Raw genomic sequence first — 16,346 nt, 5'->3', positions numbered from 1 at the left:
TTCAGATGCACTGGCTGAATACCCTTGAACTGAAGCTCCCTGTTGTTTAATGCAAAATTTTAAAACCCCCCTCGTGGAGCCCACGTACGATGAGTCACAGTCTTTGCAAGAAATGCTATAAACTAAGTCATGTATCTGTTGCATTGAAGAAATTGTTGACCATTATCTTAATAAAGTATGCAGTTTGTTAATAGGTTTGGCTATTATTCTCATATCCGTACCTTTACACAAGTCATTCAGCCTGTTAAACCAATATTCTACATATGGCACTGTAATAAAATGTTTTATGTCTATATTTCTTTTCTGGTAGTTATTTCTTATTTTTTCTTGAGCAATCAATTTAATTTTGTTGATAGAAGTAATAGCATAACTCCTGTTAAGAAATATTTTTGTTAATTCATTTATTTCTACCTGAAGTCTACTCTGTGCGGTGGAATATTTAAATGCATTTAAGAACTGGTTTTACATGACCGATTTCTTGTAAGTATACGGGTGGTGGTAACTCTTATAATGTAACAACATACCCTTGTTTGTAGATTTTCTATAAATATTAAAATTTATTATGTCCCCTTCTCTCTAATGTAAAATTGGGAAAGTTTATCGATCTTGTATCATTGTTTTCTGTTTCTCGGATAAATTTTAATCTGGTGTGGATGTTGTTATATACTTGTAGGATGGTGTTTATTGTAGTCTGATTAGTTATAATTAGAACATTATCAAGGTATTTACTGTAATAGAAGATGTCTGCTGTAAATGGGTTTAAATAGGTGTTCTCTATTTTATTTAAATAAAGCTCTGTGATGAGACCACTAATACTAAGGCCCATAGGTAAGCTAAATATCTGTTTATATAATTTATCCTGAAATAAGATGAAATTGGCAGAAACTAATAATTTAATTAGATCAAAGATTATTATATCTTTAGGGCACCTGGTATTATTAATTTTAATATCACTTTTATTAAGTAGGTCCCAAATAATGTCTAACGTGTATGGTACATTGACGTTGGTATATAAGGATGTAATGTCTAACAAGTATAATATATGATCGTACTTAATTTTATAATTTTTCAGTTTTGTAAACAGAGAATCATAGTTTTTTATACTGTATTTTAAACCTTCTCTAAATGGTTTTATGATAGCATAAAGGAATGTTGCTGAAGACGAAAGAGCAGAATTTTTATATGAAACTATTGGACGAATTTTGTTACCTGGTTTATGCAATTTTATCTGACCAAATAGGGTGGGAACATTTATATTTCCTAGCTTTAATCTGTTTAAGTTGTTGCATTGTAATATAATTGTTTTTTCTATATAATGTTAAGGTTTTATTATATCTATTTACTAAAATTGTAGAAGACTGAAGAGTCAACTTCTTGATAAGTTGTATCAGACATAATAGTATATAATTTGTTATAATAATCCTTTTTATTCAGTATTACAACTGTATCCCCTTTATCGATTTTTGTATTATAATGTCTTTTTTTTTCTTAATTTACTCAATGCATCAGCTTCATTTTTATTCAATCTTGGAATAAAAGATTGAATAAAAATGAAAAAATATTTTTAACATTTTAAAATCATTTTAGTACTAGACATTTTTTCCAATGCCAATGGCTGTGTCGCGATTGGCGGTTTTGGGTTCGGGTTGGGGTCTCGACATTGATCCCCGACTGTTAATTTGCATTCACTCTAGCAGTATGGAACACATTAAGATGTAGTTAATATCCTTTTAATCATTTTATGTGTTGGACCTGGAGAGTTGGATAAGAAGCTTCCTTATAAAAGAAATCAAGGTAATCCCTGTTTAATTACATAATCAAAAAACATACACATTTAAAACTGTTGCATATTTTTTGATGATCCTGTACATTAGTATCACTAATAAATATCAGAAACAGTAAGAGGTCCAACACTGAACTCTGTGGGATGCTACTAATGACATTAGTCTATACTGAGTAATTATATAACCACTCTCTGCCACTGAACTATTCATTTATCCATAATAGTAATTTGTCCTTAATGTCAGTGCTGCTATAATTTATAGAATAATCTTTGATATACAACTTATTAAAGCCTTTACTGAAATCTAAGTAAATGACATCAAAATTATTCTTTGAATCCAGTTCTTTAATGACATCTTCACAGTAACTAATTTGTTTAGTCATCTTTGTCTAAAAATTCACTCAACTTCATTTCTCAACCATTTTAAGACTGCATTCAAGTCATCTCACAATAGGTGATTATTCCATTATATAGAGTGATCTTGAATATTGCACAGATGCTTAGAAGACATATTTTACAGAAAAATGGGACAATTAAGCTAGTCTGTAACAAAGGTTTTAAGTTTTTGAGAAATTCTACATTTATTACAGACACTTTATCCAATATCCCTATTGGAAAGATGGGACCTGTTGGAGAAGGTATAGAGAAGAATAATGAGATTGGTTAAGAGCACAAAGGGATATTCTTGAGAGAGAGAGAGAGAGAGAGAGAGAGAGAGAGAGAGACTTGAATTCTGTAAGTTAGCGTTTGAAAATTGCATATCCATGGAATGACGTTTGAGTAAAATGAATGGTGTGGTAATCTGTACTTTTAGTTATATGACAAGCACAAGGGGAAGAGAGCTGCACATTTAAAATGAGAGGAGATAATTGTAGAATAATGTCAAAAAAATTTCCTTCGGTCAAATAGTGAGGTTGTAGGTTTACTCTCTCTCTCTCTGCTGATACTATATAAAGTTTGCTTCTTCCCTTCTTGCTTCCCTTCTTCTTTGAGTTGTTTTGTCTTCTTGCTTCCCTTCTTCATTGAGTTGTTTTGTCAATGCTGATATTATAATAAATCAGGTTACATTACAGCAATGAGTATTTACATTGGCATTCAGAAATAGACACCCTTTTCAGGTTTCTATACATTACTACTGATGAGGAAGCATCTTTATGGTGAAAATATGGGTTTTGATTTGTAAATTTTATATAATTATTCAAAATTGGACAAAACATTTTTTTTGTTTATTAGCTTTCCTTTTATTTGAAATCGCTATTAAAATTTTAATTTCAAAATTTTTATTATATAGGTTGTAATGGCAGTAGCCCAACTCTATTGTTACTTGGCACCAAAAAATGAAGTTATTATCATAGCAAAGGCCCTTATTCGTCTTATTCATAGCCACAGGTATATTACTTTTTTGTCAAAAAAATTTTTTTTTTTTTAAATTTTAATCAAATGTATTTGTACTTCACTTGAACATGTCACTTTTGTTTAATTGAATTTCCAAAAATTTCATCATATAATATTTTTCAGTGGAGTAAATAGTGTGTGGAGAATTTTGAAATTTTCTAAAAATAAAAACTTTGTATGTAAATGCCTTAAAATATTAATATGTTCTTATTTTGACATGATTATTTACCACTAGGTTAAAATTGTTGTCAAAAATCACATCAGAATTTTAAAAAATTGTTAATAAAACCCATTGTTAATTTTTTTGGTGCAGCGTTATTCTCTACACCTATTTATGTATTACTTGAGTTAGATTTATCGAATTCTGGATCTAAATTCCACAGAAATTCTTCAATTTAAGCTTTACTAAACCAATATTGGACACATGCAATCTCAGATTTCAAAACTGTTTTTGTGCTGTCATCTAATATTTTACAATTAGTTGGAAATACAGTTAAGAGATGGCAAACATCCACCAGAAATATTTCTAGACAATTCATATATGTAAGAAACATATTGTCTGAAATGACTTTCAGAACGTTGATCTGTTTACAATACTCCTCAGAACCCACACAAAAAAACATTGATCAGTGTATCTCTGAAAAGGTTAAAGTGAAAATTACCACCTGTTTTATGCTCCAACAGTTTTCCATTGCCTCCACAATCAACAGCAGAGGATGTAGGTAGAAGTTATAAACAGTCTGCAGATAATATTGAATTTAACCAGAATTTGAAATACCTTCCACTTAACAACATTTAATAACACAGACATAAGTAGTGATCGATCTTTTTAGGGACTAGGTTTGTCATTTTTGTCAGAGTTCCTAGGATCCCGATTGCATAGTTAAAATTAGCTGCAACAGTGTACAAATATAACAGCTTATGATAATTAGTAATAGTAATGGAGGCTGTGATGCGTATGAGCTTATGTAGCATCAGTAAAAAAACAAAAACAATTTCACATTCCCTCTAAAAGTTTGTCCAGTTCCTCCTTGAATTTATTTAAGCTATCAACTTCCACAACAACAGATGGAAGCTTGTTCCAGCAATTAACCACCCACTGGCTAAAGGCAAATTTCACACAACTAGTCTACAACTGTCTTTCCTCAATTTGAATTTATGCCCCCTCAAGTTTGTAATCTGAGCAAGCGGAAGAATTCCATCAGAATTCAGCATGCTCAATCCATTCAAAGCCTTATACACCTCAATCAGATCACCTCGCAGGTGCCTAGTCTCCAGCCACTGAAATTTGCAGAACTTAAGCCTTTCTTGCTAAGAGGACCCCTTTGTTTCCCTCACCAATTTTGTTGCCCTTCTCTGTACACGCTCAAAAGCAACTCTACATCCTTGCTAAAATGAGGCCTCTTGACCTGTACACAGCACAGGTCTGGAGGCCTCATTTTAGCAAGGATGTAGAGTTGCCTGACCATTGCCTTATACAAAGGGATAATCACCTCCTTTTCCCTTCTTGCAAAATTACTTTATATCATTGACAATACTCCATGTCCTACTCTGGCACCCTGTCTACATTGCTCAGAAAACTTTATATCTGACTGTACAATTACTCCCAGGTCTCTTTCATTGCATCAACAAATGCAAAAAGTACTTTGCATTTGTCAATGTTAAACTTCAGTTGCCACTTCTCACCCCATTTGCCCAAATTTTCTAGATCCTGTTACAGTAGCACACTGCCATTACTGTCACTAACAACTCTGTCAACTTTTGTATTATCTTCAAACTTCGACGTTATGCCTGATGTACCTTCATCAATATCATTGATAAATATACAAAACAACAGTGGGCCTAATGCCGAACCTTGGGGGATGCCACTAATAACATTAGTCCACAAAGAGCAGTGTCCATTGATTACCACTCTCTGTCTTCTCCCACCCAACCACCCTTTTATCTACTGTAGCAACTTACCCTTAATACCATACTGCTCCAGTTTGTACAGTAGTCTTCCATGTGCAACAATGTCAAATGCTTTCTTGAAATCCAATTAGATGATATCAAAATTATTTTTTGCATCCAGTTCCTTTGTAACCACATCATAGTATCCAATCAAATTTGTCAGACAAGACTTTCCCTTAACAAACCCATGCTGTGTCTGAATTATTGCTGTAGTCTTGTCTAGATGATCCTGCAATGCATCTTTAACCAGTGACTCCATTATTTTCCCTGGAACAGAAGTTAAGTTAACTGGTCTATAATTACTTGTGTCACCCTTAGATCCCATTTGTGAATTGGGGATACATTTGATATCTCCAGTCCATGGGAACTTCTCCTGAGTCCAACAATGCTTTCATAATTATGGCTAATGGTTTGCTTACTTCCCTTGCCACCTCCTTTAATATAACTGGATAGATCCCATCCACCCAGGGTGCCTTCCTTATGTTTAACTTCAGCAATATCTCCTCCACTGTGCTCTCAGTTATTACAAAATCATTAAGCACCCTCATATAGTTTGATACACTTCTGGCATTTTCTTCCCTTAATAAATCATCATGTAGATGCAAAATACTAATTCAGCTTGTCAGCTGTCTGAGCAGGATCATTAACAGTTGAATCATCGATATCTATCAAGTGGACTAATCTCATTCATCCCTTTCCTTCTAGAGTTTATATACCTAAAGAGGTTTTTGCTGTTTCTCTTAGCAACCTTTGCCAAAGATTTTTAGTAATCTGCCTTCGCTTTCCTAATCTCCTTTGATTACAGAACAGCTTATATCTGCCCTCCTCCTTTTTTTCCCCCCTTGTTAGTTGTTGGCGCATCAGCTTCTATGGCCATAATGCACCTCCCAAAGTTTTTGTATTTTACTGTGATCCAAGCCTGAGGCGGGAATCGAACCCGCGACCTTTGGGTTGCCAGGCAGGCACTTTACCTACCTGGCTAGCCCGGTCGGCATATCTGCCCTAGGCTTCTGTGTCTCCTGATAATTTAGATGCATCCCATGCATTTTTCTTCTCTGCCATGAGTTGTATTAGTTCATCTGACATCCATTTAGGCCTAAACCTTGAACAATATTTTTTGATTGGTATGAAAAGCCTAGTAGCTTCCATGACCGGTTCCTTGAATGCTTCCCGCTTAGAATTTGATTTTGGTAATATCATCAGTTGGTCCGACTGTACAGAATTTAAAAACTGAGACCACTGAAGTCATCAATACAGAAGCAAAAACCCTTTTCTTTACCCCTGATGGTAATTATATCTTTAAGTAAATCCCACATCAGTGCACTGTTGTCACTGCCACCCAGTGGTTCCTTTATCTGCAAATCCATAATGCACGAATAATTATTGCTGATAACCAGATCAAGAGTATTTTTTGCATTTTACTGTGATCCAAGCCCGAGGCGGGAATCGAACCCGCAACCCAAAGGTCGCGGGTTCGATTGAAGACACTCTCACCTACTTGAGGTGTGTTAATGGTATTATGAAGACCTTTGGTTATGAATATAACACAGAGGAGTGTAGACAAGGAATTAGCAATGATATATATGTATTCTATCATGCTTGGAAGGATTTCCTAAATTTTTAATGTTTAAGTGGAATATGCAGAGATTTTTATGCTAATTTTGAGAAAAAATGGCATTCCACAAGGAAATAAGTTACTGACTCTTGGTATAGACTCTTTGTTAATGTGTTTAAATTGAGTCTATAGATACTCTTGTTTCACAAAGGAAATATATTTCCATCTGTTCCTGTTAGTATCAGTGATGTAATTCAAGGAAATTGTAGGTGTTTGGTGCTAAAAATAACCCCTCCATACTCTATTTCAATCCTCATTTATGGTGTCAATCCAGCTGACCTTTGAATTTCTCCAAACTGTCAATCTCAACTTTTCATGGAAATAACTTATTAAAGTTGTTAAAATATCACTAACTAAAAGAAAACTTCTATTATTGTGTGTAAATCTCTTTACCTACAATTTGAATTTATGGCCCCTAGTTTTGGAATCATTTATAACTTACCGTTTTGGTGGTACCAAACTGAAGGCAGCGGACAATGAAGCAGACCTAGTGGTAATTGCACAGTCTGACATGAAGTTCTCTGAGTAGTGATTGCAGACAAGCTGTAAGATAACTCATGGTGTTTTTTTTTTTTTTTTTGTGGAAACCCCAAGAATGAGAGGTATTAGAACCTATTACTTAGTACCATGCATGGATTGAGGGTTGACAAGATGAAAGAGATACTTTTTGACATTATACTTGAATTTCTGTACATTGCAGTTTTCAGGAAATAAGTATGAAGGGAGGTTGTTCCACAAAATGGAAGTTGAAGGAATAAATGAGGAAGAAGAAAAGTTGGTTTTGTGAGTTTGAAGTTGGATAGTAAAAGGATGTTGATTGGTCACTGCATGTGTTTGGATTGGTTTGGAAGAGAGAGAGGAGGCATTACAGAAGCCAATTCAGAAGAACAGTGCCCATGGAAGTATCTATAAAAAAAAAATGCATGCAGCAGAAACAGCATGTCTATGACACAGAGAATGGAGAGATGGGTCATTAACCTAACCTAACCAAATTAACCTAATTGTCTTTTTTTCAATGGAATCTAGAAGCCTGATAGAGGTTTTGGAGGCACTGCCCCAGGTGTGGGAACAATATTCCATGGTAGGGTAGATTTGCAATTTCTGCATAGCAAACAGCTGTTTGGAAGAAACGTAACATTGAGAGCGAAAGAGAAAATCCAGTTTTTAGATGCGGAGGAAGCAATATTTGCAATGTGCTTCTACCAAGAGAGATTAGAAGTCTGGGTAATCCTAATAGAGATATGTGATCTTGTCTGGAAATTGGAGTGTTATTGAAGATAAGCATAGGTGCAGAAGAATCCTTTTTGCGAGATATAAGACAAGTCCTAGTTTTAGAAGGAGTGAATTCAACTTAGTTATCTTTGCCTCACTGGAGAATTACCTGGAGATCAGCATTTAAGGAATTGGTAGTGGTTATTCAATAAGCTGAAGTTGTTTGTTTAGGGCAAGGTTTCTGAAACTGGGAAGTGGAATTCAATGTGTCCTCACCAGCAAAACTATGCATGGGATTTCGAGTCAGTGGAAGAAGGTCATTAATATACAAGAGGAAAAGAGTGGGAGAAAGAACTTAACCTTGGGAAACTCCTGCCTTAGTACAGAGGTTAGAAGACAGAGAGCAATCTTGAGCAATCTACCAGCATCCACAATTTGCACTCATTGAGAAAGCTAGATATCCATTTGCAAAAAAATAGTTGGCAGACATTAAGATGGAAGCTTATTTAGAAGACCTTTTTGCCAAATATGATCAAAAGCCTTTGAAATGTCAAGAGCAACTGATTGAGTTTCACCAAACTTTTCCATTGAATTTGTCCATAGTATAGGCAACATAGGCCTGTATATCACCAGTGGATTGACACTGATGAAATCCATGCTGGTGATCAGTGATTGCTCACTCTCAATATCCTCAATCTCAATAAATAATGAAGAAATTCATTACTTTCCAGCTGGTTCACTATTTTGAAACTTTCCAGTTTAAAGGTAGTGGACATTCCATCTAATTAAATGTCACCTATATGAATTTCTTTGGTGTTAATCTACAGTTGATATCTTGACTTTTGTTATGTATCTATAGGCAACTTCCATAGTAATGTTTCGTGACATTCACTTATTTACCCTAACATTGTCACTGATTTTAATTGGTTTTGACATAAAGGCCCTCCAAACAGATTTCCATCCTAAATTCTGATTTTTCAAGTTTTCATTCTAAATCCTGCAATTTTGTAATTTGGTGTGGCCAGTTATTGTGACACTCACTACATGTGATAATAGATAAGTTTTTGTCCCTTTTTTTTTTTTAAATCAGTTATATGGGTTTGAACAATAGTCAGTTCTGATGCCTGCACTACTGCATTTATGCATTGACTACTCAGCTACATGCACCTTTTTCCCAGTGACTGTATGATACTTTGATCATCAGTGATATCAGAAGTTTTGCAGATGATAGGTTTAACATGCTCTTCTCTTCTTAAAAGCACAACTTGTCAGATATGCAACATTAGTTTCAAAAATGCTGATCTTCACAGGGGAGGAAAATGAACTTATTTAACTTCAATTCTTTTAAAATCTAATCTCAGTTTATTACTTATACAAGAAAGAATTTTCTGTGCCTTATTGATTTGATACAACACTCAGATTTCTAGATAAGAACACATCTTTACTGAGATTAACCTTCACTTTAGTTTTTTTCTTGGCATAAGCATATTACTTTCTTTGCTTCCATAAGTAATATATTCTGTTGAGCATATTACTTATGGATACATCAGTATATGCATCAACTGGCCAGTATCTGTTCATGCCATGACTTTTGCCTGTATTTATTTCTTGAAAATTACAATGCACAGAAATTTAATTCTAATGTTAACACATTTATTTCGGCTTTAACTCTTAATGTATTCATGATAACCCCAGGGGGCTCACACCTGATGAGTATGGGCTTGGCAAACCCAGGGTCCTGACCTGGATATCATCATTCTTCTCTTTCTTGGTGATTCCTTTCTACTTCTCTCTCTCTCTCTCAGGGTAACTCAGGAATATTTATTTTTTTTGGCTGGTGCAGCATAAGCCTCAGGCTTCTTTGCACCGTATGGCTAATAATAATAATAATAACAGGATATTATACATTCTGATAATCTTTTTATGTTTAGGATCACTATGAAAAAAAAGTCTTTATTGCTTTGTTTGGATATTTTTGTACCCATGAATTGCTTTCCCACAAAATGGGCAAGCTATTTTTTTAGGTCTAAATTTAACAGTGTTTGAACTATACTTGAGGAGTTTTTGTTTGATTCAGTGAAATTATGTACTGAAAGTGCCTCCTTGATGCTTTTGACAGTCAAATCCTTATTGAATTGGCTCAGACTATTGTGTTTTCACAAAATTAACATGAAAATATAACTCTTGCAGTTTCTTTTTAGTAAGGGACTCACTAACCATGGGTGCTTAGCAACTCTTCTTCATCATCCATACTCAAGTGATCTCTTCTACAGTTTCTATGTGGCTGATGCCTTCAATTGCATTGGGTAGCTTGCCATCAAAGCCATTGGAATACCATACAACTTCTGAGTACAGTCTGTGCTAGACACCCTTGATACTAGACAGGAAGGCTCCATTCCTCATCAGTGTAACTGATGAGGTTAATTATTAATTTAAGGAATTTATGCTGGCAAACAAATTTACATCCACACAGTTGGCATAATACAAAAATATACAGCAAATATACATGATTACATATGAGGAAATTTCAGTATGTGATTTCATTACATGGAAATTTTTCTACCAGTTCACGTGCTTTAATTATCCTAACCATTGGTTATGTTTATTGACGAAACTACTATGTGTAGTAATTTCAAGAGCCTCCTGTCACATGAACAGAGGAAACTTTCTGGCATATTAACTTGATAATGACCAAGGAGTGGTGGTTAACAAGTGTATATACTTAGCTTGGTGTAATTGTCTCTACCTGGTACTACTTGTATGTGGCTCTCTAACAGATATTTTTGCATAAGAAATTTTGTTTTATAATTTTTTGAAATATAAACCACATTGTAATGAATTCCCTTTGACTAGGGACATGCTAAACAGATATTATCTACATTTTCAAAAAAAGCAATAACTCTTGCTCCATTACCAGTGCATTGATAACATACATTAAACAGTATACAGTATTTCTAAGTTCTTTACATGATGGAGATTGTATAGTATACAATCTGTATGACAATTTGGGATCAATGAGGCCATTATGAAATTTTTTAAATGACAGTGATCAATATTCAGTATTATAATTATTTGAATTATATGGAATCATTTTTTTTTCCCTTTAACATACTGTGTAACTTTTAAGCTTTATTTTAAATGTATCCTATTTGAATATTTCCTAACTGAAATATTTAAGTGAAGTGCATTAATTATTCCATTTTTGTTATTTTCAATATCTTATTAATAAAATTTTTTTGTTTTACAAACAAGTTAACTTAATGCATTATTGAGTCAAGGATTAATATAGTATATATCAACTGTGCTGTTATATTTTAACAGAGAAATTCAATCTGTTGTGCTGAGCAATATTGCAACACTCTCCACCAAACGCAAGGTAACTGTTGAGTCTCCTTTTCTTTTATAAATGTGATTCTTATTTTTAAATAGTTTTATATCTGAAATCATTAAATACATATATATCTGATTTTACCTCCTTACCTTTTATATGCATCCTGGATTCTCTAGCAACATGTAAGTTCATATTAGGTTTTGTAATATGATTTTAATTTAATTAGAAAAATTCAGTTTCTAGTTGTTGTCTTTTAAAAAAATATTTTTTTTTTATTAGGGAATGTTTGAGCCATACTTGAAGAGTTTCTTTGTTCGATTCAGTGACCCTACACACATTAAGTTATTAAAAGTAAGTTCTTCAGAATTTCATATACTTAGAAAGATTTTGTAAAGATTTTTAGTTATCTCTTACAATTTTTTAGTTATCTGTTCAGCTGTTTATGATAGCCATGGCATAATTATACAGGGTAATTCATAAATATAAGTCAGTAATTTACTTGATCTGTTCAAAAACACACAAAAAAAAAAAGTCAGAGGCAATTCTGGATTTAATCCGTTCAGTGCCATAGCATAACTATACTCGTGATAACACTAGGATCAAAGTATGCCAAACCTCAGTATACCTATTTCAACAGTGGTATATTTTTTGACTTATGGATATCAATTACTTGTTATAATTGTTGAGCAGAACTGATACCAGATATTTAAATGAAATGAATTCAACTAAGAAATATATCACAGAAACATTTTGATGCATGCACTTTTGCTTAAAATTTCTAAAAGACGTCAAAAGTGAATGTGGTGATCCAAAATGACGAGAAGATGAAAAGAATTGACTTACAAAGTAAGCATCTATTGTTAAATAGATCTTGATAGACCTTGAAGCTCTTTGTGCAGGGCAAGGTTTCTCAAACAGGAAAGTAGAATGCAATGTTCTATCATCAGAAAAACTATCGATGGGAATTCTGGTCAATGGAAGAAGATCATGAATACATAAGAGGAAAAGAGCAGGAGAAAGAACTGAACCTTGGAGAATACTAGCATAAGTGGAGAAGTTAGAAGACAGAAAGCCAACTACAGTCACCTGCAGTGAGCAGTCAGAGAGAAAATTGGATGCTCCATTACAAAAAACAGTTAGAAATCCATAAGGTGGAAGCTTATTTAGAAAACCTCTTTCAAAACATGATCAAAAGCCTTCGAAATGTAGTAGTAGTAGTAGTGGCATGTGATGCAAGAAAGCAAGTGTATGAGCTTATGCAGCATCAGCAAAAAAAAAAAAAATCACACCATTCCCTCCAAATGCCTGTCCAGTTCCTCCTTAAATTTATTCAACCTATCAACTTCCACAACGACAGATGGAAGTTTGTTCCAGCAATTAACCACCCGCTGGCTAAAGGCAAATTTCCGCACATCTATTCTGCCTCTGTCTTTTCTTAATTTGAATTTATGCCCCTTAGGTTTGTAATCTGAACAAGTGGAAGGATCCCATCAGAATTCAGCGTGCTCATCCCAATCAAGGCCTTATACACCTCAATCAGATCACTGCGTAGGTGCCTAGTCTCCAGCCACTGAAATTTGCAGAACTTAAGCCTCTCTTGGTAAGAGGATCCCTTCATTACCCTCACCAATCTTGTTGCCCTTCTCTGTACACGCTCAAGCAAATGTACATCCTTCCTAAAATGAGGCCTCAAGTCATGACCTGACCATTGCCTTATACAGAGGGACAATCACCTCCTTTTCCCCTGCTAGCAAAATTCCTATATATCATTGACAAAACCCCATGACCTGCACTGGCACCCTGTCTGCATTGCTCAGAAAACTTCATATCTGACTGCACAATTACTCCCAGGTCTTTTTCATTTTCTACCACCTTAAGTGTAGTACTACACAGTTGGTACGTTTCTCTGGGGTTACTTCTACCCATATGCAGTACTTTGCATATGCCAAGGTAAAACTTCAGTTGCCACTTCTTAGCCCATCTGCCCAAATTATCTAGATCCTGTTGCAGTAGCACACTGCCATTACTGTCATTAACAACCCTGCCAACCTTTGTATCATCTGCAAACTTCGACACTAAGCCTGATATACCTTCATCAATATCATTGATAAATATACAGAACAACAGAGGACCCAATACCGAACCCTGTGGGACTCCACTAATAACATTAGTCCATGAAGAGCAGCACCCATTAATTACCACCCTCTGTCTTCTCCCGCTCAACCATCCTTTTATCCATTGTAGCAACAGCAACTTACCCTTAACACCATACTGCTCCAATTTGTACAATAGTCGTCCATGCACAACAGTGTCAAAAGCTTTCCTGAAATCCAAATATATGATATCAAAATTAATTTTTGCATCCAGTTCCTTTTGTAATCACATCATAACATCGTATCAAATTTGTCAGACAAGACTTTCCCTTAACAAACCCATGCTGTGTCTGAATTATTGCTGCAGTCTTGTTAAGAGCAATTGCTTGAGTTTTGCAAAATTTGTTCGTAGATAGGTAACATCGGCCAGTATATCACCAATGGATTGACACTGACCATATTGGTAATTGATCAGATGGAAGGTTTCTAGATATTTTAGGAGTTATCAGTTAATGGATTTCTCCATTACTTTAGAAACAGTTCAAGAGTATTGGAATAAGAAAGTGTGTAAAGGTAGTAGTAGTAGCAGTGGCATTTGATGCAAGACAGCAAGTGTATGAGCTTATGCAGCATCAGCCAAAAAAAAAAAAAAAAAAAAATCACACCATTGCCTCCAAATGCCTGTTCAGTTCCTCCTTAAATTTATTCAACCTATCAACTTCCACAACGACAGATGGAAGTTTGTTCCAGCAATTAACCACCCGCTGGCTAAAGGCAAATTTCCGCACATCTAATCTACATCTGTCCTTTCTTAATTTGAATTTATGCCCCCTTAGGTTCGTAATCTGAACAAGTGGAAGGATCCCATCAGAATTCAGCGTGCTCAACCCATTCAAGGCCTTATATACCTCAATCAGATCATCGCACAGGTGCCTAGTCTCCAGCCACTGCAATTTGCAGAACTTAAGCCTCTCTTGGTAAGAGGATCCCTTCATTCCCCTCACCAATCTTGTTTCCCTTCTCTGTACACACTCAAGTAAATCTACATCCTTTCTAAAATGAGGCCTCCAGACCCGTACGCAGTACTCAAGGCATGGCCTGACCATTGCCTTATACAGAGGGATAATCACCTCCTTTTCCCTGCTAGCAAAATTCCTATATATCATTGACAAAACCCCATGACCTGCCCTGGCAGCCTGTCTGCATTGCTCAGAAAACTTCATATCTGCCTGCACAATTACTCCCAGGTCTTTTTCATTTTCTACCACCTTAAGTGTAGTACCACACAGTTGGTACGTTTCTCTGGGGTTACCTCTACCCATATGCAGTACTTTGCATTTGGGTAGAAGAGATTTTCCAAAATTCTTCTGACATCCTTTTGATGGAAGACCACAGGAATCATTGCACGGAGTGTACTGGTAATGGAAGGAGGTGGTTCACCCAGATTATCAATACAAGTGGAAGAAAAGTAAAATGCTTGCAGGTTGAAATTATATGTGGCTTGGGTAGTAATTGAACTAACAGATAGATGGGCAAGAGCTGCAGTCAATAGCTTTGGCAAGAATGCTCAACTACTATTTGGACCATTTGGATATAAAAAAATACTCAAGGCATATACCTAAATACATGTCAGATGAACTAATGAGACATTAGCATTAACATTAGTTGAGGCATATGATGCAAGAAACCAAGCTTGTAAAGCATCAGCCAAAAAAAAAAAAATACCTTCCCATTTCGCCAATCCGGTCACTCCAAATTGTTTGTCTAGTCCATCCTTAAATTTATTTAAGCTATCAACTTCCACAACAACAGATGGAAGTCTCTTCGAGCAATCAACTACCCGCTGGCTAAAGGCAAACTTCCACACATCTATTCTACAACTGTCTTTCCTCAATTTGAATCTACGCCCCCTCAGGTTCTTAATCTGAGCAAGCGGAAGTATCCCGTCAGCATTGAGCCTGCTCAAAGCATTCGAGGCCTTATACACCTCAGTCAGATCACCTCGCAGGTGCCTAGTCTGCAGATGCTTCAACTTGCAGAACTTAAGCCTTTCTTCATAAGCGTACCCCATTATTCCTCTCACCAATCTTATTGCCCTTCTCTGTACTCGTTCTAGCAACTCTACATCCTTCCTAAAATGAGACCTCCAGACCTGTACGCGCAGTAATCAAGGTGTGGCTTGACCACTGCCTTATACAAAGGGATAATCACCTCCTTGTCTCCGCTAGCAAAATTCTTATACAGGTAGGTCCCATTTTACGATGGTCCATTTTACGACGTTCCACATTAACGACTGTTTCAAAATATTACTTGAAAAAATTGAAAATGACAAAAAAAATCGCAACTCAGTAACACATCGCAGCAAAACCTGTGAGTCCAATCACGCACTAGACATTCCTTTTGTTTTTCGTAGTGCATTGTGGATGGAATGATAGTGACGCCTAGAGTTGTTTATGTTCAGTGCGCCATGTTGATTTCATTGTGAATTTTCCCTCAATTGTTAACAGGTTACACAGTGTTATTATAGTGCTATTTCTCATTAATAATGGCGCCTCCGTAGCCAGATAGGCAGGAGCAGCAGTGCGTAACACATGCTTCTTGATTAGACTGGGGTTTGATCCTGTGAGCCACCAAATATGGAGCATGCGGAAAGGTCAGGGAATGACCACCGCATAACCGCGGAGCAATATGGCCTTAGTTGCTAATGATCCTAAAAACCAAATCACAATAACATAACTTATTAATAATAGTAATAATAATTTTTGTGTAACCATGAGCTCTAAGCGTAGGGCAGTATCTGTGCCAATTGGTGGGACAAAAAAGAGCGTGAAATACTAACAATTAGTAGTAGTAGTAGCAGTGGCATTTGATGCAAGAAAGCAAGTGTATCAGCTTATGCAGCATCAGCCAAAAAAAAAAAAAATCACACCATTCCCTCCAAATGCCTGTCCAGTTCCTCCTTAAATT

The 16,346-nt window shown here is 35.5% G+C and overlaps 1 protein-coding gene across 3 annotated transcripts in view; it reads left to right on the top strand.

The window, feature by feature from the left end:
• rb (adaptor related protein complex 3 subunit ruby) overlaps window positions 1-16,346 on the top strand; it is a 445,832-nt gene that overhangs the window by 144,120 nt on the left and 285,366 nt on the right. For all 3 annotated transcript variants that reach the window (XM_090381955.1, XM_090381954.1, XM_090381953.1), the window contains exons 9-11: window positions 3,075-3,172; window positions 11,277-11,331; window positions 11,566-11,637. In XM_090381955.1, the coding sequence (XP_090238081.1) occupies window positions 3,075-3,172; window positions 11,277-11,331; window positions 11,566-11,637 (225 nt within the window). The remainder of the gene's footprint in view (window positions 1-3,074; window positions 3,173-11,276; window positions 11,332-11,565; window positions 11,638-16,346) is intronic.

Source organism: Mastigoproctus giganteus, chromosome 9 (assembly GCF_048544385.1).
Source record: "Mastigoproctus giganteus isolate SK-2022 chromosome 9, ASM4854438v1, whole genome shotgun sequence".
Lineage (NCBI taxonomy): Eukaryota > Metazoa > Arthropoda > Arachnida > Uropygi > Thelyphonidae > Mastigoproctus > Mastigoproctus giganteus.
The sequence above is the reverse complement of the archived record's forward strand: the minus strand, read 5'-3'. Positions and strand labels throughout refer to the sequence as shown.